At 39.4% G+C, this 26,669-nt stretch overlaps 3 protein-coding genes across 8 annotated transcripts in view; all 3 read left to right on the top strand.

The window, feature by feature from the left end:
- LOC131470795 (rho GTPase-activating protein 21-B) overlaps nt 1–17,908 on the top strand; it is an 87,915-nt gene extending 70,007 nt beyond the window's left edge. For all 5 annotated transcript variants that reach the window (XM_058646811.1, XM_058646802.1, XM_058646793.1 and 2 more), the window contains 17 exons: nt 2,603–2,752; nt 3,477–3,579; nt 3,681–3,717; nt 4,016–4,135; nt 4,702–5,001; nt 6,408–6,472; nt 6,557–6,705; nt 6,970–7,112; nt 7,211–7,369; nt 7,488–7,566; nt 8,336–8,409; nt 8,567–8,656; nt 8,740–8,865; nt 8,962–9,003; nt 9,744–9,849; nt 12,931–12,962; nt 15,034–17,908. In XM_058646811.1, coding sequence (XP_058502794.1) covers nt 2,603–2,752; nt 3,477–3,579; nt 3,681–3,717; nt 4,016–4,135; nt 4,702–5,001; nt 6,408–6,472; nt 6,557–6,705; nt 6,970–7,112; nt 7,211–7,369; nt 7,488–7,566; nt 8,336–8,409; nt 8,567–8,656; nt 8,740–8,865; nt 8,962–9,003; nt 9,744–9,849; nt 12,931–12,962; nt 15,034–16,713 — 3,455 coding nt within the window. In that variant the 3' untranslated portion in view covers nt 16,714–17,908. The remainder of the gene's footprint in view (nt 1–2,602; nt 2,753–3,476; nt 3,580–3,680; nt 3,718–4,015; nt 4,136–4,701; nt 5,002–6,407; nt 6,473–6,556; nt 6,706–6,969; nt 7,113–7,210; nt 7,370–7,487; nt 7,567–8,335; nt 8,410–8,566; nt 8,657–8,739; nt 8,866–8,961; nt 9,004–9,743; nt 9,850–12,930; nt 12,963–15,033) is intronic.
- apodb (apolipoprotein Db) overlaps nt 1–22,666 on the top strand; it is a 313,363-nt gene extending 290,697 nt beyond the window's left edge. The window contains exons 2-6 of one of the 2 annotated variants that reach the window (XM_058646973.1): nt 18,713–18,767; nt 19,640–19,758; nt 19,842–19,963; nt 20,847–20,932; nt 22,105–22,666. In XM_058646973.1, coding sequence (XP_058502956.1) covers nt 19,645–19,758; nt 19,842–19,963; nt 20,847–20,932; nt 22,105–22,337 — 555 coding nt within the window. In that variant the 5' untranslated portion in view covers nt 18,713–18,767; nt 19,640–19,644 and the 3' untranslated portion in view covers nt 22,338–22,666. Of the gene's footprint in view, nt 1–18,701; nt 18,768–19,639; nt 19,759–19,841; nt 19,964–20,846; nt 20,933–22,104 lie in introns of both variants that reach the window. The other variant, XM_058646965.1, reaches the window with a different exon arrangement.
- A 329-nt stretch (nt 22,667–22,995) lies between these two features.
- Nucleotides 22,996–26,638, top strand: otos (otospiralin). The gene is made up of 4 exons (XM_058646985.1): nt 22,996–23,079; nt 23,172–23,235; nt 23,589–23,612; nt 26,122–26,638. The coding sequence occupies exons 2-4, from the start codon at nt 23,178–23,180 to the stop codon at nt 26,307–26,309; spliced, it is 270 nt and encodes an 89-aa protein (XP_058502968.1). The 5' UTR covers nt 22,996–23,079; nt 23,172–23,177; the 3' UTR covers nt 26,310–26,638.
- The last annotated feature ends 31 nt before the right edge of the window (nt 26,639–26,669 follow it).

Here is a 26,669-nt window from a genome sequence, read left to right as displayed (position 1 = left end):
TCATCTGTATACAGTGTGTGTCACGTCGGGGGCAGTAAATGCTGTAACCTGGTTTTTTGTGTTCCTTTTCTATCTTTGGCGATATGTGTACACTTGAATATGTCTCCTTGTGCGAGGGTAAACATTCTCGTCGGGACGACTCAACCGCAAAAATGCATAAAAAAAATCATGAGTGAGCCCTTTCATACGCCTGTAACACAAGGAAATCCATCACATCCAAGTGTCGACTCACATAAAATGTGGTAGGATCACAAGTAATGAGGGAAATTCCCCCACAAGTTTTGTTGGAGTAGGAGTGGATTAAATGAAAAATACAACAAGGAGTAGTTACAGTTTCACAACATACAGTATATACACAAGTTCCCTGTGACTCGCTGTGTCAGGTGTGTGTCTATGAGCGGGATGTGTTCAAACCACACGTTTTGGCACAGTCATATGATACACAGCCACCCCCCCGCCTCAGTGTTTTTACATCAAGAGAAACCTTACAACATCACCCTAATGTGCTGTGACATAACAGAGAAATAACAGCATACATGCACCAATTGGCTTTAATTACACTCCGTAGTAGAAGATCATTCCACAGTAAGTGGAACAAGTGCTGCGTCCGCCAAACATTTTGTACTCGGGGAACAGAGCAGCGCTGCTGCTTGCACTCCATGCAAAATGTCACGTCGCCTCGAGTTTACGATGAGGTAAGAAATCCATATTTTTTCAATCTGCTGTATGTTTCTGCTCTGTTCTCCAGACTTTTTTTTTTCATGGATTCAGCGCGGTAGAGCCGAGCGTGCCGGGTTGAAACTGGAGTTGTTCGACATCTGTGCCAACTTAGCATCAAACAAATACTCACATCCTCGCTCTGTGTCTCTATTAGTGACTCATAAACAGCCAATGAGAGCAGCTTGTGTGTGTGTGTGTTTGACGTCGTCCCTCCGTCTGCTGGGGTTAATTGTGTCCTCATTATTCCCCCGTATACACAAACATATACAAAGCGCTGAGATATAGTTTAGATTTTATCAGTGCACTTCCCAGTTTTTGTTGTACTGCCGGTGAATTTAGCTGTTTTCATGCGCATGGCATGAATTTTGGCAAGATGTGTTTTTATTTGATCTTGTTATTTCCAGCTCAGCTCCTACATTGAAGCTGAAATACACTGTGTACAAACAAGTGTTACACTCATACTGTTGAGCTCCAAAAATGTCCATTCAAGTATAATACATGCATTTTATTATATCTGGGTGTCAATCTGGGCTTTTGCCTTGGAATTGATCATTTTTACTACTCTCCACCAGATGCTGTCATATTTGGTATGTGACACTGCACAAAAAAATAATAATGCAAATATCATCTAAAAACATGGTGTTATCATGACAAAACATACAGTATTTGACATGAATAATAAGGTCAGATGTGGGTGGAAAAAGCAGAATAAAATAATGCAAAATGGTTATAAAATGTAAAAAATGTTCTTATAGCTTGCTTTTAAAATGGCATCAAAACAGATACAAAAACATAAATAACAAGCAAGGATTTACAAATGCCTGTCTCTATATTCCTGTACATGCAGTTCTCATCCATATTTTAAATTTAAGTCCAAAAATGGTAAAAAAAAAAAAAGAAAAAAAAGGACTAATTGCAACTAATTCCAAGGAAGACTTGATAGTATTTGTTTTGTAATTTTTGGCCTGACGGTGGTGTTATATTCAAATCACATTTGCCTAAATGTGTAGCTTTTGTGTTAAATTCATTCTTGTGTGTATAAAGCTGAGTCACTGTACGTGTCAGACATCACTGGTTGCCGCCAAATAAGACTTCCCAGAAACTGAAAGAGGGGGATAGACATACAAACAAGTGATTAAATCAGAGAGGAATTTGCTTGACTTGGCAGAAATTAAGATTACGTACCAAGGGAGGTGGGAGGTTGTTGTTTTTTTAAGTTGGTGGGGAGAGAGATTTCATGTATTCAGCTACTGCTGTTTTCTGAGAAAAAAAAGAATTCTGGGTCTAAACTCTGAATTAATCTCAAAATTAAGATTAAAGTCAGAATTCTGTTTTTTTTTTTTTAAATGTTTTATTTAAATGTGGCCCTAATCCTCTTCCGTAACATAAAACATGGGTAAAATTAACAGCCATACTATAAAAACAAAAATAACATAAGATATATTATACACAGATATGATTCATTTCCCGTATCATATTTGTTCCCACTTGTGAGCGACTGTTAATTTGTTTTTCTGGCTCGTTCTCCTGCTGATACAGCATATCAGACGTTGCGATGACACACACAACGTCTGTGATGATGATGATGTCATGTTTGCCGACAGAGAACCATTTTATCAACACAGAAACTCATATCTTCATAGCGTTTTGACTGCGTCTCTGTTCCCTGCACTCTTATCACGGCACTTTTACAGCTGTCTGCTCACATGATTATTGTGTGATGTGATGTTTGTGATGTTTTTATGCTGCACTTAACCACTATAAATTCAAGGATATCAAGTCTTACAGTGAAGGAATTGTTTGTAATTTTCTGGACAAAAATTGGCCCCTTTATTTGGTCTTTATTTTGTATAATAATATTCGTCCTCTTCTGTCTCCTCAGATGAACCTTCGAGTCCCAGCCTTGACCAGGACAGCGTCCACATTCCTGCCTCTGCTCTCATTTCCACGACTCCCATCATCATCACCACCGTCCCGCCCAGTCCTCCGTCACCGTCACCACTCTTCCGGCGACACCTTTCACATGACCAAGGTGATTTCTTTATTTTAAAGTAAATGATGATACATACGGAAGAGGATTAGTGACACTTTTATGAAGATTTTTTGAAAGAAGGTAAAACAAACATTAAACAACATGAATTCCAAGGAAAAAGTCAGAATTCTGAGAAGGAAAAGTCAAAATTCTGAGATTAAAGAAAAAGTCAAAATTCTGAGATTAAAGTTAGAATTCTGAGATTAGAGAAAAAGTCCAAATTCTCTCAAATTACAGTCAGAATTCTGAGATTAAAGAAAAAGTCAAAATTCTGATATTACAGTCAGAATTCTGAGATTAAAGAAAAAGTCAAAATTCTGAGATTAAAGTTAGAATTCTGAGATTAAAGAAAAAGTCCAAATTCTCTAAGATTACAGTCAGAATTCTGAGATTAAAGAAAAAGTCAAAATTCTCTAAGATTACAGTCAGAATTCTGAGATTAAAGAAAAAGTCAAAATTCTGAGATTACAGTCAGAATTCTGAGATTAAAGAAAAAGTCAAAATTCTGAGATAAAGTCAGAATTCTCTGAAATTTAAATCAGAACTATTTTCTCATAATTCTGACTTTAATCTCAGAGAAATCATCGTCATGCTGTTTTGTTGTTTTTTTTTACTTTCTTTCAAAGAATCTTTTCATATGTGTCACTGATACTCTTCCGTATATACATTGTGATGTTTTTGGGCTCTTTCCCATTTGATTACAATTTGACTTTGTCCTTCGTAGATTCTCTTCACCTCACGATTATTGAGTCAGATTCTGGTCCCAAATCAGAGCGGTCCAAATCGTGCGACGAGGGTCTGGATAATTACAGAGAGGAGAACCGAGGGTGCGTTTGCTCAGAAATCAGAATCAGTTGTTGGGGTGGAAATACACTTAATTTAAGGTGTTTTTTTTATTTATGTATTATTCTCTCTCCCTTCTATTTAGGAGGTCTTTAATACCTGGTCTAAAAAGTCTGAGGAAGGTGAGTTTATGGTTTAAGTTTATTGTATCTTTAAAAATTCATGTAGGTCACACCCAGATCATAAAAGAGCTTCCACAGAAGTCTGTAGTGTTGGCTGTGTTACCTAACGACAGCTTTAAAAAAAAAAAAAAAACACCAGGATTTTAGGATTAATGATTGATTCACACGTGACACTGACCTTAGTAAAACCCTTGTTTTATACAAATTCTTATTGGAAAGATATTGGAACGATTTTCTGAAACCTGTGACTGTGTTTCTGGTGGTCATTTTCCTAATTTTCCCTGATCTGGTGACACAGGCAGTGGACCGGTCCTCAGAAGACTCCGGATCCAGGAGAGATTCGTCCTCAGACGTCTTCTGTGACGCCACCAAAGAGGGTTTGCTGCAGTTCAAGCAGCTGAACACAGACAAGGGAAAGGTACAGAATCATGTACAGTCACTCACACCATATTATTGAACCCACCTGACTCCTGTGGCTCATGATAACTTCATGTGAATTATGGCTCACTGAAGCAGAAGTGAGTGGTGGGGTTTTTGTTTCCATGGTAGCTGCTAATCATGGAAGAGGATTGTGAAATTAAACATGTGGGAACATGAGTCTGTTCCACCTCAGGCAGGATGAGGATATGATCATAACTCAGACTTCTTATACACTGGATTAGAGTCAAACTAATACTAATTCTAATGTGGATTAGGTATGAGATTCAATGGGTACAGAAGAGTATACGTATAAAAAGATTTTTGAAAGAAAGCAAAAAAAAATAAAACAGCATGAATTTTGAGGTTAAAGTCAGAATTCTGGGTTTAAAAAGTCACAGAATTCTGGGTTTTAAAAAGTCACATAATTCTGGTATTAAAACAGTCAGAATTCTGAGATAAAAGTCAGAATTCTGGGATTAAAAAAGTCATAATTATTTGATTTAAAAAAAAATCTGAGAATTCTGAGATTAAAGTCAGTATTATTTTGAATTAATGTCTCTGTAGCGTGTGGTTGGCGGCACACGACAATGGAAGCAGATGTTCGCAGTGCTGCGGGGCAACTACCTCTGCCTGTACAAGGACAGGAGGGATGGCCAGGCTCACACCAACTGCCAGACAGCGGACGAGCCGCTGCCCATCAGCATCAAAGCCTGTCTCATTGACATCTCCTACAGCGACACCAAGAGGAAGAACGTGCTGCGGCTCACCACGTCCGACTGCGAGTACCTGTTCCAGGCCGAGGACAGGGAGGACATGCTGGCCTGGATCAGGGTCATACAGGAGAACAGTAACCTGGACGGGGAGGTAGGAAGAGTTTAGCAATAATTAAATCAAATAAAATGCAATTAAAAGTGCGTCTAAGGACTATAAAAGAGATATTTTTATAAAAATGTATAGTAAAAGGTTAATAAGAGATGCAACACTACAATTTCAATTAGACAAGATGCTTAAAAGTAAATTCAAGTAAACTCAATATTTGCTTTTTATAATGTCAACATTTCCAGCTTTGTCCCTGAGTGCTATTTCAATCTATTGATTTTTATGCCTGCGACAGTGAAAACAGCACCTGGAGTCTTTCTATTTTCAATTTTTTGTCTCCCCTGTTCTCATGAATGTGATATTTCAGGCACAAACGACTCAGAGATTCATGGATTTTGAAGTAAAAATTAGTACGCAGTGAAGTGTTATATCCCAAAGGCCATAATGTCAACCTCACTGTGACATCATAATCTTCTGCAGAAACACTTGTCCAGCACCGTAACTCAGGAGTAGAAAACTGTGGCCCCTGCAAATACAATAAGGCAGTAATTCTGTAGTTTTATGATCACTTTTATATTGTATCATAATTCTTTGGCAGGACACGTGTAGTTCTTCTTTCCTCAGGAGGACAGATGCCTCGGGGCCAGAGAACATCCTCTGTTATAACACTTGTCTGTGTAAAATGACCTGTGAAAATACTGAATAATATAACGCTCCATTGTCTGTTTTCCTCTCAAAGTCACAGCCTGTTTTTCTGTCACAGTAAAGTGCTGATGTGTGGACACACTTTGTGAAATGTAACGTGTGAGAACATGAGTCTGTTCCATCTCAGGCAGGATGGTGATGTGATCATTACTCTGACTTCGTATACACTGGATTAGAGTCAAACTAATACTAATTCTAATTTGGATTAGGTACATGATACAATCAGTACGGAAGAGTATTACTGACATGTGTAAAAATATTTTTGAAAGAAAGCAAAAAATAAATAAAATGGCATGGAATTGTGAGATTAAAGTCAGACTTCTGGGATTAAAAAGTCAGATAATTCTGGGATTAAAAAAGTCAGAATTCTAAAATTAAAAAAAGTCAGAATTCTAAAATTAAAGACAGAATTATGGGATTAAAGAAGTCAGAATTATGCATGTATTTTCTTGCCTGTGTTTGATTTTATGACTTTTACACATATGTAGATCATCTTTAAGCTCCACTTAAATGTGCTATATTAGTAAAATTATTATCATTGATATTGAAATTTACAGTAACTCCCAAATGAAACAGCGGATATTTCATGGTAATTTTCTCACCCTAATAGAAATTTAAGTCTGTGTCACCTGATTGCAGCACGTTACGTAAAGACACGTTGCGTATAGTTAGTTATGGTCTTTGCCGAGGCACCATCTTTTGTGTCTCATGTCGTTTTGTGTCCTCCTCTTCTTTCCTTCCTTTAGAATGCGGTCTTCACCAGCCATGACCTCATCAGCAGGAAGATCAAGGAGTACAACACCTTGATGAGGTAAGAGGAAGAGTAAGGAGAGAGTATGGTACTGTGTCGTAGACTCGGACCACATTCACGTCCATGTCTTCTCTTCACACGCAGTCCAACCGCTAGCAAGACGGAGCCGTCGCCCAGATCCTCTCGCCAGACGCTGAGCATCAGGCAGACGCTGCGTGGAGGAAAGGGAGAGACCAAAGCGACGAGTCAACACTCGCCTAAACCTGAGGCGGAGCGGAAGAACATGCACAAAGGTACGAAAAATACACAGAACTTCAGCCTGATGAGAAGCTCTGACAAAAAAAAACCTGAAAGCATCCTGACGCTCACAAACCAAACTTTTAATCTATGTCATCAACCGTTCTAGAAATACAACAACTTTGAAACACGTCGCTTTCCCTGTTTTTCACTGGTTCTGGACTGTTAGAAACAGGTGTTTGGAAGGGGGAGGGGCAGGATCAGGGAGGGGCTTGTGCAGCCAGCTTTTATAGGTTCAATCCACTCAAATCTTGTCACAGATGACACCAGCCCTCCAAAGGATAAAGGGACGTGGAGGAAGGGAATCCCGGGGCTCATGAGGAAACCCTTCGAGAAGAAACCATCTCCCGGCGTCACGTTTGGTGTGAGACTGGACGACTGTCCTCCCGCACAGACAAACAAGGTCTCTACTGGTTTATTTCACTTAAATATTTTTTAGACTTTTACCCACCTTATCTTCTTCACTAATCATCTCTCCCTCGTTGCCGTTGTGTCGTCTAGTTTGTGCCTCTGATCGTGGATGTGTGCTGTAAGCTGGTGGAGGAGAGAGGGCTGGAGTACACAGGCATCTACCGCGTCCCCGGGAACAACGCCGCCATCTCCAACATGCAGGACGAGCTCAACAATAAGGGCATGAACGACATCGACGTCCAGGACGACGTGAGTGCCCCGTCATCCGTTCCTTTGCTGCTTTCAAATCAAACTCTGTGGAGGTTAATACTCATGTTTCTTTCTTGCAAGAATTTGTCTAAATCTTATTTCTATTTGTGTTTGACAGAAATGGAGGGACCTGAATGTGATCAGCAGTCTTCTCAAGTCGTTCTTCCGTAAACTTCCTGATCCCTTATTCACCAATGGTAAGATGTTGTTTTCATGAGCTTGTGTCTGCCATCTAGTGGCCAAAGGTGTCACATACACACACAAACAACCCTCTACAAATTAGATTTTTATTAATTTTTTACAGAGCCTCTCTGGTGACATAGGTGAAAAAAAATGTGCTAGGATTCAGTGGATTTAAAATGAATCCACCCCTCCATGGATTAACTTTTACTTTTAACTCGGTTTTGAGCTGGTACTGGTAAAAACCAGAGCACGTTTGTCCAGTTTTAGCGACACTTTAACTGGCTCCCGGTTTGTTTTTCCTGGATGGATTTTAAAACTCTTTTATTTGTTTTTAATTAAATGTCTTCATGGTCTCGCCCTCACAGTATCTGACCTGCGTTAGCTGTACTTTGGCCACCAGTGTTGTCTTTAAAGTGCTTTATAGATAAAGTTGGATTGCAATAAATCTAAAATGTCATATTTTAAATAAGCTAAGACTGGTTGCCAATTTTCTTTTTTTTAGAAAATATGTGTCATTTCCTTTCACCATCAGCAGAGAGGCACTTTTCATTGTTTTAAATAAGAGAGTAAACTTTAATAGATTGAAATCACAAACTTCCCAGAAGAGTTTAATCACAGTGCGTTGCCAAATGAAATAATAAAGTAAGTCCCAACCTGCTTCTTACACTTTCTTGCACAGGTACAGTAGATACAGTATGTTTGGACTGCATTGATTTAGAAACTGAGGTGTGAGTAGACTTTGATTTTCATGTTTTCTTCTTTCTTTTTTGTTATTCTCCACAGATCGATACACAGATTTCATAGATGCCAACAGAATATATGATCCAGTGGAGAGACTCAAAGTGCTGAAGAGGCTGGTGAGTGACTTTAAAATGTGGATTTTCCCCCTTTTATTGTTCTTATAATCTGCATTAGCCACCTCCTCAGCATGTATTTGAGACCTGTGACCCTTTTATACGTCTGTAAAATAGTCTTTAATCAAACACAAAAATGACATTTAATAACTCCTCACAGCTCCATGAGCTGCCAGATCATCACTACGAGACCCTCAAGTTTCTTTCGGCTCATCTGAAAACTGTGGCGGATAACTCGGAGAAGAATAAGGTAAAAACTTCATTATTCTCCTTTCATTAGTTTTAATTGTGGAATCAGAAGTGACTGAGAGTGACTGAACGTTGTGTCTTTAGATGGAGCCAAGGAACCTGGCCATCGTCTTTGGTCCCACTCTGGTCCGCACCACCGAGGACAACATGACCCACATGGTGACCCACATGCCGGACCAGTACAAGATCGTGGAGACCCTCATTCAGAACGTGCGTAGTGGATCTTTACATGCAGTAGATCGTGATTCTCGAATATAAAACAAAACAAAAAAACATAATTCTTCATGTTTTTGTTTTTACTTTTAGTACGACTGGTTCTTCACGGAAGATGGAAACGGAGATCCAGTGGTGGGTATTTAACATTCTAGAATTTTGTACTGTCACTTTAAAGGTCGGTCAAAACTCAGAATATGTGAAACGTGGATGGAGCAAGCCAAAAATGAAGTTGCACCGAATTTCACGAAACTTGGTGGGAACTTGTTATAACCCAAGACCAACAAAAAAGTCCGTTGGGACCAAGGCCTCAACTCAACAGGAAGCGGGCCATTTTAAATTTTTTAAATTTTTGGCGTCCATCTTGGCGATTTGCACATGCCTTTGTAAATGAACAAGCTAGCCTGAGCGCATTTATCGTACCAACATAAAAAAACGCGTCAGTTTGTACTAAACACATAAAAGGCAAGAAGTTAGCGGAAAGGTTTTTGCGGATTCAAGAGGGCGTGGCCACTGCAACCATCGGGAAATTTTGGCGACTTTCGACCTAAACGTTTTAAATTGCTTTTTTAAAATCAAAAATAGACATTTGATAAAATTTTCAAATGTCCTGTGCTTGTGGTGTTTTTATGTGTTGAACCATTTTTATTTATTCATTCACACAACAAATAATCAAAAAATACGGCATTTTAAATCAATAAATGTGAAGAAGAAATTAATTTCAGTGCATTTTTGCTTTTAACATAAATGTTTCACCCGTTTTTTAGACCAAATCTTTGGGATACATAATTCATAAATGTGCCCAAACTACATATTTATTCTGACTGTTTTGGTCAAACGCAGTGGATAACTGCTCTACGTTTGTGTCCCCGTAGACTGTGTGCCACGAGGACAGCGCCGTGGAGTCTCAGCCCATCCCCAACATCGACCACCTGCTCCCCAACATTGGCCGCACGGCGGCGTCGCAGGGTGAAGTATCAGGTAACACGCTGCCGTTGGCAGAACGACCCCATGGTGGGTTTCTAACCTTTTCCCTCTGCCCTGTCGCTGCTGTGTGCTGTGCTCAAAGACACGCCGGCGGCGGTGTTTTAACTCGCGACAGATGTCTCTGCTTCTTCCCTAAGGCCAAGCTTTTCCTGCCTTTTTTTGCTTCTTCAGCTGTTGCTGCGAGACACAAATGAGCCGACAATTTATTTGCGTCATTTAGAGGAAGCAAAAAAATTGTCACTTTTTTTTTTTTGCTTTTTGCTTTCAGTGAAACGTTCCCCCAAAAAACTTCACTAACAGATTAAAGCTGCTGTTAGTGATCTTTTTTTTTGTTATTTTCACTCTCAGGACAATTAAATCTAAAAGAAACCTTTTTCTAATATCCTGCAGCCTGTTTTCTGGATTAGCCAATTCAATGCTCGCTAATCTGTTGAAGTTTGACACAGTCCAAAATCACTGGAACACAAAATCAATCCATAAACTTTCCCACTTCAAACTTGGGTAGGAAATTTCAAACTCGATCCATAAAAACCTATTGTTTGAAAAATATCTATTTCTAGACCATATCTAGAAAATGACTGAAAAGCAGATAAGTAGAGCTTTGCGCCCATGTACTTGTCATTCCGGTAGCCCTTAGAACATCCGCAGAACAAGCGAGATTCACCAGCGCATCACATGTTTGTGACGTCAGCGTCTCAGTACCGTAATTCCTAAACAGTTGAATAACTGACAGATATCGAAAGTTCTTGGAAAAAAGGGGCAGAAGCACTCACTCATTGAACATTTTCTGACAATTCTACAGCCACAAAATCAAAATAAATGCTGTTCCTTCATCAAAACGCAGCAACAGACAGGGAGTCACCCTAACAAAGACATCACTTACTGCAGCTTTAATAGACCTCTTGATACTTGCTCTCCGGGCTGTGCCACTTCCCTCTCCGCACTTTCTTTTCCCCTCCTCCTGCCAACTGTTGCACTAACACGTCCATGTTCTTTCCCCACGTCAGAGAAGAGATGGTTTTTTTACAGTGAAAGGCGACCTGTGATTCCTCTGTCTCTAGTGAGGCTCTGTCGGGTGTCCTAAAGGCTTTCCACAGCATTCACACATACTGATCTTGACACAGGCCAAGTGGGAGGAGGAGTCTATCACGCCGTGATGTCACTGATGGACTCTATAGTGTCCGCCATGGACAGCTGGAACTGTAGGAAGAAGGAGGATTGTTGCCCGCAGTGTAGCTGCCTAGTCTGCAGGAACCCGCAGTTCTGTTAAGCACGAACACAGACAGAGAGGAAGGAAGGCGATGATAAAGAGGGTAAAAGAAAAGAAAAACAGGAGACTGTGCAGTGTTGTGGGTTTATCTGACACAGGCCGGTGCTACTGTCTCAAAGGCTGTCTCTCTCCGCTGTCTCTCCTCACTGTCCTACAAGCTCGCAACAACAGGAGAGACGGCACGGTATGGTTTCTACGTCGCACCCCCGCGTGCACCTGCATATTGTGCCCGTCATCTGTATTGTATGGGGTGTATAGGGGGGCTTGGCTATGTCACACAAAATAAACCAACAAAAACACACAAAAAAGGAAATTCTCAGTGAGAAAAAGCAGGATTATACACAGATTATAGGCTTTCTTTCACACTGATACTCTCTTTCTCATGTAGTCCATGTAGTAGCCCCTCTGTGACCCCCGTCACTTCTCATTTACTCATTTATTTATTTATATTTTTGGTTTCCTTCCATAGCTGTTGTCGTTCGTCGTCATTGTTGTCATGGCAACTCATGTCACCTCCACATACCGCTTGACCGGTGCCGCTGTGATCTGTGCGCAGTCTGTCCTCGTGGTTGGGTATCTGCTAAATTTATTTATCTAATCTATTTTTTTATTGTTCTAATTTCAGTGGAAATGTAAATTTGTTGTCGTCCTCGTATCAGAATCAGAAAAATACTTTCATTTAACCAAGAAAATAGAAACACGAGAGATTCACAACCTATTGAAAATGAATTTTACTTGAACTCATAAAGAGAGAAAAAATAATTATATGCAACAAACATAGAAATCTTTACATTTGTGTCACTATATGCAAGACTGACTTCATTAAACACAGATATACAGTATATAAACGGTACTATAGTATATAAACAGTAATATACAGTACATAAACGTACTATTGTATATAAACAGTAAATAGACAGTAAATATTAAATTGAAGCTATACTTATTAAAGATTTTAATCACAAATGTATTTTCCCAAATCTTTCAGCTTTAGCGTGAATCTCTAAAACTTCTCCTGTGCCGATGTTAAATGTTTAGACAAAATATTTCACCTCTAATTCTCGACTCCAGTCACAAATTTCTTCTTTTAAAAGAAAGTAATTCCTGAGATCATGAGATTATTATCAGCCCAAGAAACAATGGACAATAAATAAACTAGAGCTATGTTGTTTTTTGGGGGGTTTTGTAGCCTTGAGGAGTTGAGACAGTGAACATTTTCGTCCTCTCCTTGCAACACTCGCTTAAAACAGTCTGACAGAGGAGTGTGTGTCACTCGCTGTTCAACGTCCAAGCAAAACCACAAACTGGAGGATTAAGTGTTGCTTCACGCGGTGAAGAAATTCACCAAAAAATGCTGCGCAAGAAAAATGAAAACAGCTGGAAAAAACATTGTCTTTCTCCACGAGAGGATGAATAAAAACAGATCGAGTGAGGAGTTTATGTTCACATTTTTTCATCTGTGCGTGGTTTTCAGATGTTCTCGTCCGTAAATGTGACAGTTGGGTTTGCACATGTTTGTGTTGCATGGCACATGTTGACCGTGTTTGTTGTGTTTTCATGAGTTCATGGCTCTGGTTGCACTCAGCGTCACTCATAAACTCCCATGTTCAGGTCTCTGCCGCCCTCTAGAGGTGGACCTGAGTGTAACGTCCAGCTCATGTGTATCCGTTGTGTGCCGCATGAAACCGTTTCCCACTGTCTTTTCCCCGCTCCTTCTCATCAACACGCTCTTCTACCTTGAATCATTTTTCATGTGTTGTTGTTAAAGTAAGTAAGTCATCCTTTCTCTCTCTTTTCTTTCCCAGATTCACCGACCAGTGATTCGGCTAAATCAAAGGTGAGTGTGTGTGTGTCCAGTGGTGACACTCTCAGCTTCTGTAGGATTGAACGGAGGTAGGTGATGAGCGGCAACGATCGCCTGCACCTACCGAGTCAAGATCAGGATCAGATGAGCAGTTTAAAGGTTGATTTCACCCAAAATTACGACGATGAAACCTTCTCTTACTCGTTGTTTCTGCTACATGAGGTTGTGTGTGCAGTGACGTGTGTGTGTGTCAATTAATATAGCGAATAAACATGAAGGCCAGAGTCAATCCTACATGGAAAAAAATCTGAGGAAACACTAGACACTATAAATAAATCCAAATAATACATAAATAAATACAATAAGTATACTAAAAACAAATCAGCCAACAATAATAAGCAGAGTTTAAAGATGACATCAACACTCCAGCTGTGTCTCTGTACAAAAAAAGTCTGGATAATTGAAAACCAAACACAAATGCCAAAAAAAAATAAACTACAAAATAAGAAAATTACAAAAATAAGGTATACTCATGATTTAATTAGATATCATTTCAAATCCAAGTAAATTCAGCTTATTCTACATATTATTCAATTTATATGCTGTATATTTTTTGTGGATTAAAGTTAAGAAACCTCTTCTTTAATAAACCATTGTTGTAGAATTAATGTCTTATTTCGCATCACATCACATTTACTCCAGTATTACATGAAATATTTACAAACTAAAAATATTAGGAGGCTCCATCAAAACTAATAAACTGGTACAAACCAAAAAAATCACTAAATGCTACTACTAGTACTTCTACAACTTACATCAGATATGTGTAAATAAATATACCAGATTTTTTGGGATTTTATTTGCTGATTAGAGCTTAAATCAACACTTAGGACAACTGTGATTCAGGACTTTGAAATGTAGAGGGCAGTGTTTAGCCTCTTGGTGTACAGCCTGATGGAATTTAATAGAAGAAGTAGGGAAACCTGTGAGTTGTGAGGGTTAGACCGTCTCATTTGACACAGCACAGGGCTTCTGTCTCCTCCTGAGTAGACAGTGGATGAAGTCATCTCCTCCCTGGGCTGCACACTCGGGGGGGATCCAGACCCTGGATTGAGAAACGGCTTATGTGACCTTTTCATAGGATAATGCAAATTCTACTTGGCTGGGGAAGCACCTGTTAAATTTGGGAGCAGAATTAAAGCTGCAGTGCGTAACTTTTGTTGTTAGTTGTTATTATTCTGCCTCTGTTAGGTGTTCCTGAACAGGAATTATGTACAATTAGTTTCCATAAAACATTTTTTCAGTAGAATTAAATTCTGAAACAGTTTTATTGTGTTTTCAGTCAAACTCCAACCTGTTTGCAGCTGTCTCACTTTACTAGCTCAGTGTCGCCGTTGCCTCTGTCTATCTTGACATTGAATAAATCACTTCCTGTGTGCAGCCCCAGAAATGTCACTGGGCAACACACTGAGAAACACAGCCGAGCTGAACTCATTTGACAATGGTTTGCGTTGTCCAACATGCATTTGTGTGTGTGTGTAAAAGATACGTACTACAGTTTTAATGGCCATATTTTGTCATATTATCTTAAAAACCTGAGAAAATGTTTTAAACTCTGGAGGCAAAGTAAGAAAAGAAGTTTTGTGTATTTTGGGTGAAACGATCTTTTCAGACAAAGCTTTAATCGAACCATTTATTTTATCTCTGACCTGATACTTGACTAAAATGATTATGTGATGAGCAGACGCAGCTTCCTTCCATAACTGTGCTGCTGATTCGTGGCTGCTTCTCTTCAGCTTTATCACCACATGGTGCCAGAGCTTCAGGTCCATCCTGCTACTGCTGATGCTAATGTTGTTGATGCTGCTGTTGCTGCTACTGCTGCTTTGACTCAAGCATGGAAACAACAATTATTTGCTCCCCCTTTAATGAAAACTCGCTAATGTTCCTCTCTCTGTCCACTTTTTGTGGTGCTTCATGGGAGCAGCTGGAGAACAGGTTTATGTCTCCAGACAGGGGTGAAGTGGTTTCTTTGTGGCGCTCCCTCTTCATTCCCAGCATCAAAAATCCTCACTTTGGCTTCCTTGTTCTTTTTCACTCTCAGGGTTCCTGGGGCTCAGGGAAGGACCGAGACCTCCTGGTCTCCTCCATCTTTGCTGCAGCCAACCGCAAAAGAAAGAAGCCAAAGGAGAAGCCGCAGCCCAGCAGCTCGGATGATGATCTAGACACTGTGTTCCCAAAGAAGGAGATCTCTGGCCAGAAGCAGAACCATCATCTCCAGGTTGAGGCACAGTGCGAGACTCGCCCTGGCACCAACGCGAAGCAGCAGGGTCGGACTGAGGAGAGGAAGGAGAACGGGAGGAATGTGGAGCTTACGCCGAAAGCCAAGAGGGACCACAGGAACTCTTTATTCCTGAAGGAGAAGATTCCAACCAGGCATTCGTCACCGTCCCCCTCACCATCCCCAAAGATCTCTGGCTCTCCGAACATCAACTACCAAACTGCTCCTCAGGGAAAGTCCTCACTGTCAGATCCTCCGTCTCAGCTGGATGAAAACACGTCAGATCTCGGGACCATGAGCTCCGGAGCGTCAGTGCCAAGGTCAAGACCAAAAAAGTGGACCACAGGAGCGTCACCTGACCTGCCTGCAGGAGCAGGTATGGGGGTGGGAGCAGGTGCTGGGGCGTCTGCCGGCGCAGAAGTAAGTTCTATCACCTCGGACTACTCCACCACGTCCTCCATTACGTTCCTGACCGGAGCAGAGTCCAGTGCACTCAGCCCAGAGCTGCAGGGTGGGGAGGAGGCAGACGATGAACGCAGCGAGCTCATCAGCGAGGGACGACCAATGGAAACGGACAGTGAGAGCGACTTCCCGGTTTTTGCTCCAGGAGGTGGAAACAGTCAGTCCACACCCTGTCCGGAGCAAAACCAGGACAAGCCTGAAGCCAGAGGTGGTGGTGGTGGTGCACCTGAGGGGAACACCACGCCCAAACTCGAAGCACGGCGTCTTTTCCCGACACACAGGATGATCGAGTGCGACACCCTCTCCAGAAGGTGGTCCCTGAGACAGAAAACGGACAGCGAGTCGTCGATGGAGGGTGTGGCTGGGAGTGCGGAGCGAAGCACAGGCAGGGCTGAGTCTTCCACACGGTTGTCTCGAGTGCTTGAGGTGATGAAGAAAGGTCGGTCCACAAGCAGCCTCAGTTCGTCATCGCGCAGCGAGTCGGAGCGTCAGGAGCCGGCCTGGCACCTTAAGATCACAGAGAGGTTCAAGTGCCGGTTACGAACGTCCGCCGATGATATGTTCACGCAGAAGAACCGTACTCCAGAAGCTCGCGGTAAGAAGAAGAGCATCCGGCGGCGGCACACCATGGGCGGGCAGAGAGACTTTGCAGAGCTCGTGGTCATTAACGACTGGAGGGAGAAGGGCGGGGTCGACCAGGAGGCGGATCTGTCCACTCTGGACCACATCAAACCCCGGTGCTCCTCCGAGGACTTCTCGGTCCAGGACTGGATCTCCAAAGAGCGGTGCAGACTCTCGGAAATGAGTGTTGCACCAAAAGCCGTCCCCGAGGAGGACCACGCGGAAACTCAGGCGGTCGCTCCCGAAAGACCTCCGCCTTCCCCGACCCAAGGCGCACCGCCGTTGCCACCGCCAGCAGGGGAGCACGTCAACGGAAGTGGGCCGCAGGGCAAAAACAAAGCCTCGCTAGGGGGCGACACCCACCCACACAAACTCTCTGGAGCGCAAGTCGTCCGCTCGCGGTTCTACCAGTATCTGTGAAACGACGACACGGAGTGAATGCGAGAAAAAAAAAAATGTACGAATGTTGTGGTCTTTTTTCGCGAAGGTTACTGCACAATATTTTTTCTACAGAAGTATACTTTATGTATCTATTGTACAGACTGTGTATATAGGCTTACATGATTGTTACTGGAATTATGCTGAAGAGAAAGTTTCCGCCGACGCAGACTTCTTGGACCCATACTGGAACATTTTTACGACGTCCTGCAGAATATCCGATCCCTACTAATGCGAGAATGTGTGACTCTGTTGTTGACGTGAGACGTTAGCGGGACAGAAGTGGACAAAAACGGTAATTTACCGAGGAGGAAACCTCTCTATTAAGAAATTATGGTTCAGTTCTTCCGATTATAAACGGTATGAAGAATGTATTACTCGCTCCATTTTTGGACTAACACTAGTTGTGCTTGTGACAATTTTGTCACCAATGTTTTTGTTTGTTTGTATTTTTTTTATTTTTTTTTGCCTGTACTTGAAGTTTGTGTCTGTCGTCGACGGCTGCTTTCTGAGCTGCGTGCTGTGGGAAGTTTGTGGTGGGGGGGGTTTCACAACACAGTCACAACAGCCAGATATTAGCTGGAGGGACTGGAAGGTTGTTATTATGATTATTATAATTTTATCAAATAAAGACTGAGAAACAATAAGAAAGTACTGTTACTGCAGTATGTAATGCTTGGTACAGTAGTTCTTTTTATTTCCAAAACTTTGTCAAGTTAGACAGTAGTCCAAAAAAAATGAAGTTTTTACAAATGTTTTTATCTCAAAACTGAAAAAAGTGCCTCTTTGTTTTTAAATCTGTTTTCAAATCACCAACAGTCGACAGAATCAGCGATCATTTGGAAAATGTTTCACAGGCATTCCCATTTCTGTTTTGTTTTGTTTGGTTAAATTCAAATGAATGTCGGTGTTTGTTTGTTTTTTTTGTTCTACGTTTGCTTCTTCTTCCCTCTCTCTCTTTTTGTTTTTCATGTGCAGTTCAAATGCATGAGCGCTTTTAAAACCTGGGAGAAAAAGGAGTTAAATAGAAAAAAGGAAGAAAAGAAATGAAGGATAAAGTTATGGTTGAAACTGCATGAGACAATGTTTGTTCCCTGAACATCTCGTCTGTGTACGGCAGAACATTGGTGCAATGGCCTCCCTCAACAAACACTGGAAATAAATAATCTTTATTAGATTCTCTGTCTGTCTGTTTTCTCTGGTTATTTAATATTCCATCAGTGAAGTGAAGTGAAGATCACTATCAGCTCTCAGTAACGTTTCCTCTTTTTTCAAAAGTAAATATTCACATTATAAAAATCTGCAGTGCCCCCTAAAGGTATAGAATAAAAATGACCAATGACACCCATGCCTTATGTTTTAAAGTATATCATTCTGGTTCCATCTGAATTTCCTATTGGGATAAAAAAAAAAATCAAAGTTGAAGTAGAATTTGTATTTTTCATTTAATGTATTGTGTTATTCTTCACATGTACACTACATACACGTTTGTTTTTTATATATAAGTACATGAATAATATCATAAGATAAAGTTGTATCCTTATAAAGTCTACATTGGATTCTGTCGTTGAATATGAATTATCATTTTCAATAATTTTACTTTAGCGCGACTTAGTGGTTAAAATCAGGAACTACATGGCTAATACACATATTATTTTATTATTTTAGAATCACTTATATAATTACATGATGACAACAGAAAATATAAACATAACTCGCAAAACTGAACTCCAATTCATGCCCAATAAAATTTCATTTAATATCAATTGTTCTTCTGACGATGAAGTAGTAAATAAATAAATAAAAGTGTGCACTAAGTAAGTACTGTCAGAACCTGAATGAATAAGTGTGTGTGTATGCACATGATGACAATTACGTGATAATGAGTCGCCTGGTGTCATGCTCTTGCAATGACTCAGCAAAAACACAATGCAATACAAACTGCCAGTCAGTCAGTTTCCAGCTTTTCACACACACACACTGAGCTGCAGCTTCAGACTCAACACCAGGCACTTTCTACCCTCCATACACCTGAGGTGAGACATACTTTTATTATACTTTTATTATTATTATGACTAAACAGCAGCAGGTGAGAGAATCATTCTCTGATTAATTAACCTGTTTTTCCATGTGGATTCATCGTCTGAGGTTTTTGAAATGTACATTTTTATTCAGATAAATGAGTCTTTTATCCTAACTGGCATGTGTGTCTTTAAAGCTAAACGGCTTTTTCTTGGTGTAATTGTTTGAAAAACACTTGTAGCTGGTCTGTACGTGGGTGCTGTGTAAGTGTTACGTGAAACCAGCAGAGCAGGTGTGGTAACATGAGTGTGTGACTTGTGAAGAAGAGACTAAAGGTGAAAAATGTTTACATGTGTATATATATACATGTATATTTATATACATGTATATACATATATATGTATATATATATATATATACATATATGTATTTTTTTATATGCTTTTTTTATATGCTATGTTTACATTTCTAAAGGAACAATACAAGATGAAATGTAAATAATGTCAGGAATGCAGCGTCCGACAATGATTTTTGAGATTATTCAGCACAGAGTTACATGGAACTGCTCGCAGATACAAAAACCACAGTTAATCCAAATCAACAAATATATATCATATAACTATTTTTTAATGGTTGGTTCCTGGTAAACAAGAATTTACATAATGTCAAAGTTGTGTATTTATCTCCATAAATTGGCACACCAGTTTTTTGTTTTGTTTTACAAGCTCCATTACAATAAAATTAAATCAACAGTAAAAAGAGTAATATTGTGGGTACAGGACTAAACTACTGACGTTGTAGCATTATAAGTGTAGTTACACTGTGGTACTGTCCATATTTGGTACATGCTACTGTATATACAAATTTTTAAAATGTAATTTTGAAGGGAAAATGGCCACCCTGTATCTCCTCCTCCTGCTGCTGGTTCCTCTGGTGTCGGCACAGACTTATCGCTGGGGTCCGTGTCCCACTCCCAAAGTACAGCCCAACTTTAACCTGCCACAGGTAAACACACACACCCACACACACAGTGAACTGACACAAACACACACACAGCACTGATGTACGTGTGTTTTCTGTGTTTACAGTATTTGGGTCGCTGGTATGAGATTGAGAAGCTTCCGGCCTCCTTTGAAAGAGGAAAGTGTATCGAAGCAAACTACGCCCTGAGGGAGGACGGAACCATCCAGGTCCTGAACCGCGAGTTCTAGTGAGTACGATAAAATAATGTCTTGTTTTTATTTTATTTACCTAAAAAGAAAAATATTCTTAAGTTACGCACATTTTCACTTCTGGTGTGTATTGAGGATGAGGGGTGGGACAAAATATAGATTTAATTTAAAGTAAACAAGAAGAAGAGGGAGTTTTTAATTCTTCACTTTTAACTTTTCACGTTTATGTTTTGTTTTCTTTACTTAGACAGATTTCGCAATGTATATGATTGTCTCACAAAAAATTGATGATCACAGAATTGTCGTATTGGGATATTATTGGTATCGTGGCGCAAGTGTATATCGCTAATCGTATTGTGATTCCCACCCCTGTTAAAATCAAAATGTAAAATTCCCTATCACTGATTAGTGTGTGAGTGCAAATATGAAAAATTCAGAGCTGTAAACTCATAAAATCAGATTAATCAAGAAAAGGAAGAATTTCTTTGCTTGTGAAAACCACAACTTTCTTACATTTTGGCCAAGTTTTTCCCCTTGTTTTAAGTATTCCAGACTAGCAAATATGTTTTTAAACAAGAAAATAGTAGGGTTGTTTTTGCAGTGTACGGTACATCCTGTATTTGTACGTATGTATGTATGTATAAAATCAAAATAGTGCACGGCAGCTTCAAAACAGTGAGGTAACCTTTGCCAAAAGCAAAGATATAAAACATGTTTTCATCAAAGTAAATAGCATTAATATTTAAAAAAAATCATATAGCACACAACTTGGAGTGGAGTCAAATGTGTCAAGGGTGGAATTTCCACGTGACAAAAAAACAGCTTATACAAGTGTTGTAGGCGTGGCCACCGAAGTCATGTAACTGTAGACATGTACACGTGAACACGTGGATGGTGTTTTTCTTTCTTTGTCTGTTTCAGTAAGGGCAAAATGAGACCGATCGAGGGGACAGCGATTGTCCCCGACATCAGAGAACCTGCCCAACTTGGAGTCAGCTTCTCATTTTGTAAGAAAACTTCTTTGCTTTTTAGCCTATTTTTTTTTTTATCTGTCATTGTCTCCTGGTTTGGTGTGATACGACATTTCTCCTCTTCACCCATTTAAATATGTTAGAAAATAGTGGCAAAGAACACATTAAACAACATAAAATGGAGGCTATAATTGTGATGCAGCTGGAAGTACCTTTTATAGAGTTTTACTCAAATTTGGTTTTAGTGCATTAATGATTAACAGTATCAAAGTCATTTATGCCCATCAGCGCCTGGTCTCCACTTCTTTTTGCACTTCTCCTAGAACCTTTGCCCCAATACATCAGACAAAATAACATATATAACACGATATTCTCTTATATCTAAAAATAACCCAGAGGTGTCTATGCCAGAAGTAAACACCTTTTTTTAATAAAATTGGTCCTATACCAAGATGCAAATTAAATATAAATTAAGCCAAAACCCTTATGTATAATTTTAACCTGAGTGTCAAAGGCCAGTTAAAAGGTTTTTAAATACGTTTAACTGTTTTAATCATTCAAATATCAAATCCTGTGGGCTGACAAAGGCATAGGAGATATTTTTATTAAATTTTTCTAGCTTCACTCACATGATCTGAGGTCATCCTGGTGAAAGAGTGCACATACCTCATGGATGACAGTACGATCGTCTGATACATGACACAACCGCCTCATTTTATTTGTAATGTCCTTCGACAATGAGTCCGCCTGTCTTAAATCGCTGCATCGGTATTTCTTCTTGTCCTCATGCATCTGCGTAAAAGCTCATGTCCTTATTTTCCCTCGAAAGAATTAAAGAGTGTAGGGTTTGCTGCTGATGTGTCACACCATATGCAGACGACACTTGCATTTATGTTAGATATGACCTTACATGACATGTTTGTTATGCTGGTTATTTTCTGTTTTGCTGTTTTGATTTAGCAATAATTGTCTTTTAAAAGTGTACAGTTATGGAGCATTTTAAAGGTGTACGGACCACGAAAAAAGTCTCGTAAAAACAGACCCCAAAAGAAATATTTGGCGTTACATCGGCGCGATTCATTTCTAACTCACGTGTTCTGTTGAACTGATAAAATATCGCAAATCAATTAAAACACATTATGAAATGTGATAAATCGTATTAGAATGATCACTTTCTTCTCTCTTTTTCTTTTTCATTTTACTCCCAGTTTCTCCCTACGGGACGTACTGGATCCTGACCACGGACTACACCAGCGTGTCCGTGGTCTACTCCTGCACCGACATCCTGCGTATATTCCACGTTGAGTTTGCCTGGGTCCTCAGCCGCTCGCGTTTCCTGCCTCAACAGACTCTGACACACGCCAAAAACATCCTCATCAAAGAGGGCATCGACCTCTCAAGGATGAAGGCCACGGATCAGATGGGCTGCAAAGACGACTAGACACCGAAACTGTGCTCACATGAGTTTTTACTTTTATTATTATTATAATTATTATTATTATTATTTTTATTATTGCATTTTAGGGGAAAACAATCAGTAAAATTGGTGTTATGGGAACAAAAAATTATAATATTGTATTATATCCTAACTTTTGTATCCGTATATCCTCTGTATGTCTGCCAGTCATATTACTGTCAGAATATTATTTCCATAAAGAGAAAAAAAAAATTAAGATTAATTTTCATTTTTGAATGTATAATCAGCTGCCTGATGCTTTTAATATGACTTTTTTTTAGTTCTCAGTTTATTAAAGATGTTTTTATTCAGCAGCTGTTGTTCATTTATTTAATTTATCCCACAGTGTGTGTGTGTGTTGTCTTGTATTTCTTTTCCTTTTTTCTGGCATAAACACTGACCTTGTTGGGACCAGAAGTCCCCATGGAGAACAGAACCTGGTCCTGATGAGGCAGAACCTCATTTCTAAGGAATTGGATTAGATTAATTTAATGGATAACGCTTGGTTTGGGCTGTCCAAATTAACGGAAGTCAATGCGAGTCCTTAAATGGGTAGTTGAGCCAACCTGTGTGTGTGTGTGTGTTTGGGGTGTCGGGGGGGGGGGGGGGGGGGGGGTATTGGGGGCAGCAGAGAACACGCACACACACAGACCACAGACCACACTGGACCAGCAGAGGAACAGAACAGCAGCTCTTCTCTGCACCAGCTTCACAAAACTACTTACAGGTAAATTTACATCAGCACAATTTAACACTTTAAATGCAACAAAACAAAAGTCTTCTTCAACACGTGCATGTTTGTTGTCGTTTGCTGTTCAGGACAAGATGAAGCTGTTGGCGTGCACCGGGTTCGTCCTCTGCCTCATCGTGTGTCACTTCTCAGGTGAGATTCTTTGATACTTAAAAAAATAACTGTCTCGATTTAGTGGTTTGAACTACACTTGCACTGATTCATTGATTACAGTGAAAACGTGATAAGAAGAGGGTTTGATACGTGTATGTGCAGATGTTTTATTTTAAAAAAGATGTGACACTGATGCTTCTACACGTGTACAAAGAAGACTGTGTGTGTTTGTGTGTTTGTGTTTGAATGGTCAGCAGTAATATTTCAGGAGGGAGACGGTTTCCCTTTCGCCCCTCTGGGTTTTTCACTTTTTCCAGGACCTGAATCCTGTCTTTGTACATGGAAAGCCATGGAATGTTAATTTGTTTTTCTCTCTTCCGTCTTCCTCACAGAGGCCAGAGTCATCCCAGAAGGAGGTAATGTACACAGAAATATTCATCAGCATTCATCTTTACCATAAAAACACATGTCGTTGTATAGTTTATACAAAATAAATTACAAAGAAGCAAAAACCTCCTGTATGTGGATAATAATCTTAATATTTAAAATGATGGAGCACAAAGGGCTTTACAACCAACAAATCCAACAAAGAGGTCATAAAATCAACAAAATAAATACATTTATTTGACATATTTAACTAAACTACTACTTTTAAAACCTTACATTTAACATCTTAAACACCTTTAAGATATTCTTGTTTAAATCATCTTGCATTCATTTTACATTTATATTTTTAAACCCAATTCTATTTCCTTTCCTATTAACTTATTTATTATTGATTGATAAATTAATATACTTATTTACTTACTTACCTGTGCTAATATATTCTATTTATTCTAACTTCTTTTACCTCTTCTTCATAAACCTTTAATTTCTTTCTTACCAAAAGTGCCTCTATAAATAAATAAAAAAATAAAACTTCATTGCCTTAAAATAAAAGGGGTTAAAAGAGTTCTGGAGCATAATAGAAACGAGTGAAATGCAGAATTAAAACTTAAATAAAACCAGGGGAAAGTTCTGTTCGTTCGTTTGACGAATCAGTAAATAATTTTGGAGATTTGCAGCTTTATTTCCTTCTGTCTCTGGTAAACACAAAAAGTATCACTATGTCTGAAAGCAAAGAAAGACACAAAGAAACCTCTGCTCGCTGCAACATTCCTCACCCACATGTTCCTCCTCCTCCTCCTCCTCCTCCTCCTCCTCTTCATGGTCTTATTTATCAGATTTGCTCTCCGTGTGTGAACCTTCAGGTCCTTTTCTTTTCCCACAAAATCTGAACACAAACCTACAGCGAGCGAGGCCTCACATTTCACGTCTGTGTAGCTTCAACTTAAACTTCAACTTTCACTGAGCCGTATTTATTTTATTTGAATATCCAATCTTAATTTATGAGTTGAAACATTTGAAGTTCAATCTTAGTAATAAATAAGCAGAATTAAACTTAACTGGACTAGATCTTTCGTGATTGTCCCTCACAAAAGCTTTTGCCAAATGTGTAAAAATATAAAATCAAGATCCATGTGTCACTTTTTTTTATTTTAAGTTCATATTTTCAACCATTATTCTGTATAATATTGCAAAATTAATATTGTTTGTGTTCACTGATGCTTATATTTTATCATGATTTTATTTCAATTTTGTTTGAGTGGATGAGATTTTTAATTAGATGTCACATGTCACCCTTGCTCTTTCCCCCTTCCTTGGATTAGAACCAGCAACCCTCCATTATACAAGCCCAATTAGTTTCCTCTTTTCCATGGGTTGCCCATGTGTTTGTAGAAATCAATACTTAACCCTTAAATGTGAAGATTGAATTACTAGATACTAATAGAGACTGGATGCACCTGAAAAAAGGGGGTTAAGGGGTAGTTACACTACAAAACTCTGAACTACAGTGTGAAACTGAACATAAAGAACAGTTACGTTCTTTCGGTGCTTTGTTGTAAAGGTGTGGTCACTCACTCTCTCTCTCCTGAGAGTAGAAACGGGTTCTTTTTGTCTTTTCATCTGCACGTTGTGTGAAGGTTATGTAAAGAATTCCGAGGAACCAACAATGGAAGGACTGAACTATTATGAATCTGAACTTGACGCAGCTTTTAGGGAACCAAGACTTATGTCTAAATAACCATACGCCTTCATTAAATGACAATTCAGCTCTTCTTATGTAATACAGCGATTGTTCTGTAGTGGATTAGTCCACAAAGAATGTATAGCAGTGACCTTTAGTGTTTAAAACAGAGTGTGGTTCAAGTTACACATTTTGTCCCACCATCTGTTTTATTTTTCAGGTTTGTTTTTTGCTAAACGGGTTAACAAGAGGCGCTGTGCCTTCTTATTTTTCTTCATATTATTGTTAACAGTATTCCCAACTTACTCACCATTAAGCTAAGAGAATAACTGCAATTTCCCCATTATTTCCACATTATTTTTGCCTCAAATTTTCAGACGTAAAATCTGCCTCAGTGTTGCCCTCACAGTCTTTTTTTGAGAAAAAAAACCTTGATTTTTATTTGGTTAATTTTCACATGTTAGCAACAGGTGAAGTGACAACACAGTGACAATAACAGACTTAAAAACACTATTGACGTTAATTATGCACAAACAAAAGTTGCTTTTTAGGTCTGTTACTGTTCAATGTTTATGGCACTTAGCAGCTAGCAGCTAGCTGCTCTCTGCGCGTCTTTGCTAGCGTCCTGTGTTACGAACCGCAAAAGAAACCAAAACACAATAAAAAAACAACAGTTTGCTGCAGTTTACCATGTTTCCTCAATCTCTGATGACACATCATGGTCATTTTATGTCTTAGTATTTCTTGCATTTAGCACCTTTAAATGATAAATAATGGTTTGCTTTTTATAACATAGCGATTGCTCCGGTGTGGATTCAACCTTTAACTTGTTTCTCGGTCTTGATTTGCTTCGGCAGTGCCATACGACGAACCAGCAGCTATGCCCTACTGGCCTTACTCCACCTCTGACTTCTGGAACTACATCGAATACTTCAGATCCATCGGTGCCTACAACCAGATAAACCAGATGGCACGCACTTTCTTTGCCCACCAGCCCATCGGAAACACGCTGGGATATGAGAGCAACCAGGGACACGAACACTGAAGAGGGTGCAGATAAATCAGAAGAGGCCAAAAGTGAAGAAAAGGATCTTTTACATTCCAATAATAAAATAATGCATGTATTACTTAGTTTAACAGAACGTTAAAAGTATTAGTATAGCAGGAAAATAAACTAAATAAATAAACTTTTCAGGCATTTAAATAAGTTTTTTCTAACACTGTTTATTGTTGTAGCATACAGAATCCAGAGGTATTAGGAAGGAGGAAAGTAGAAGAATAATAATTATACTGTATGACATATTCATGTACTGTAATATGAAACAAAAAACGTTTCAAATATGTAAGGATTTCTATTAAACTGTATAACCGTCATGCCTCAAGTCATTGTAATTTTAAATTATAA

This window comes from Solea solea, chromosome 1 (assembly GCF_958295425.1).
Source record: "Solea solea chromosome 1, fSolSol10.1, whole genome shotgun sequence".
Taxonomy (NCBI): Eukaryota; Metazoa; Chordata; class Actinopteri; order Pleuronectiformes; family Soleidae; genus Solea; species Solea solea.
Note: the sequence above shows the minus strand (reverse complement) of the source record. Positions and strands in the feature narration are given on the sequence as shown.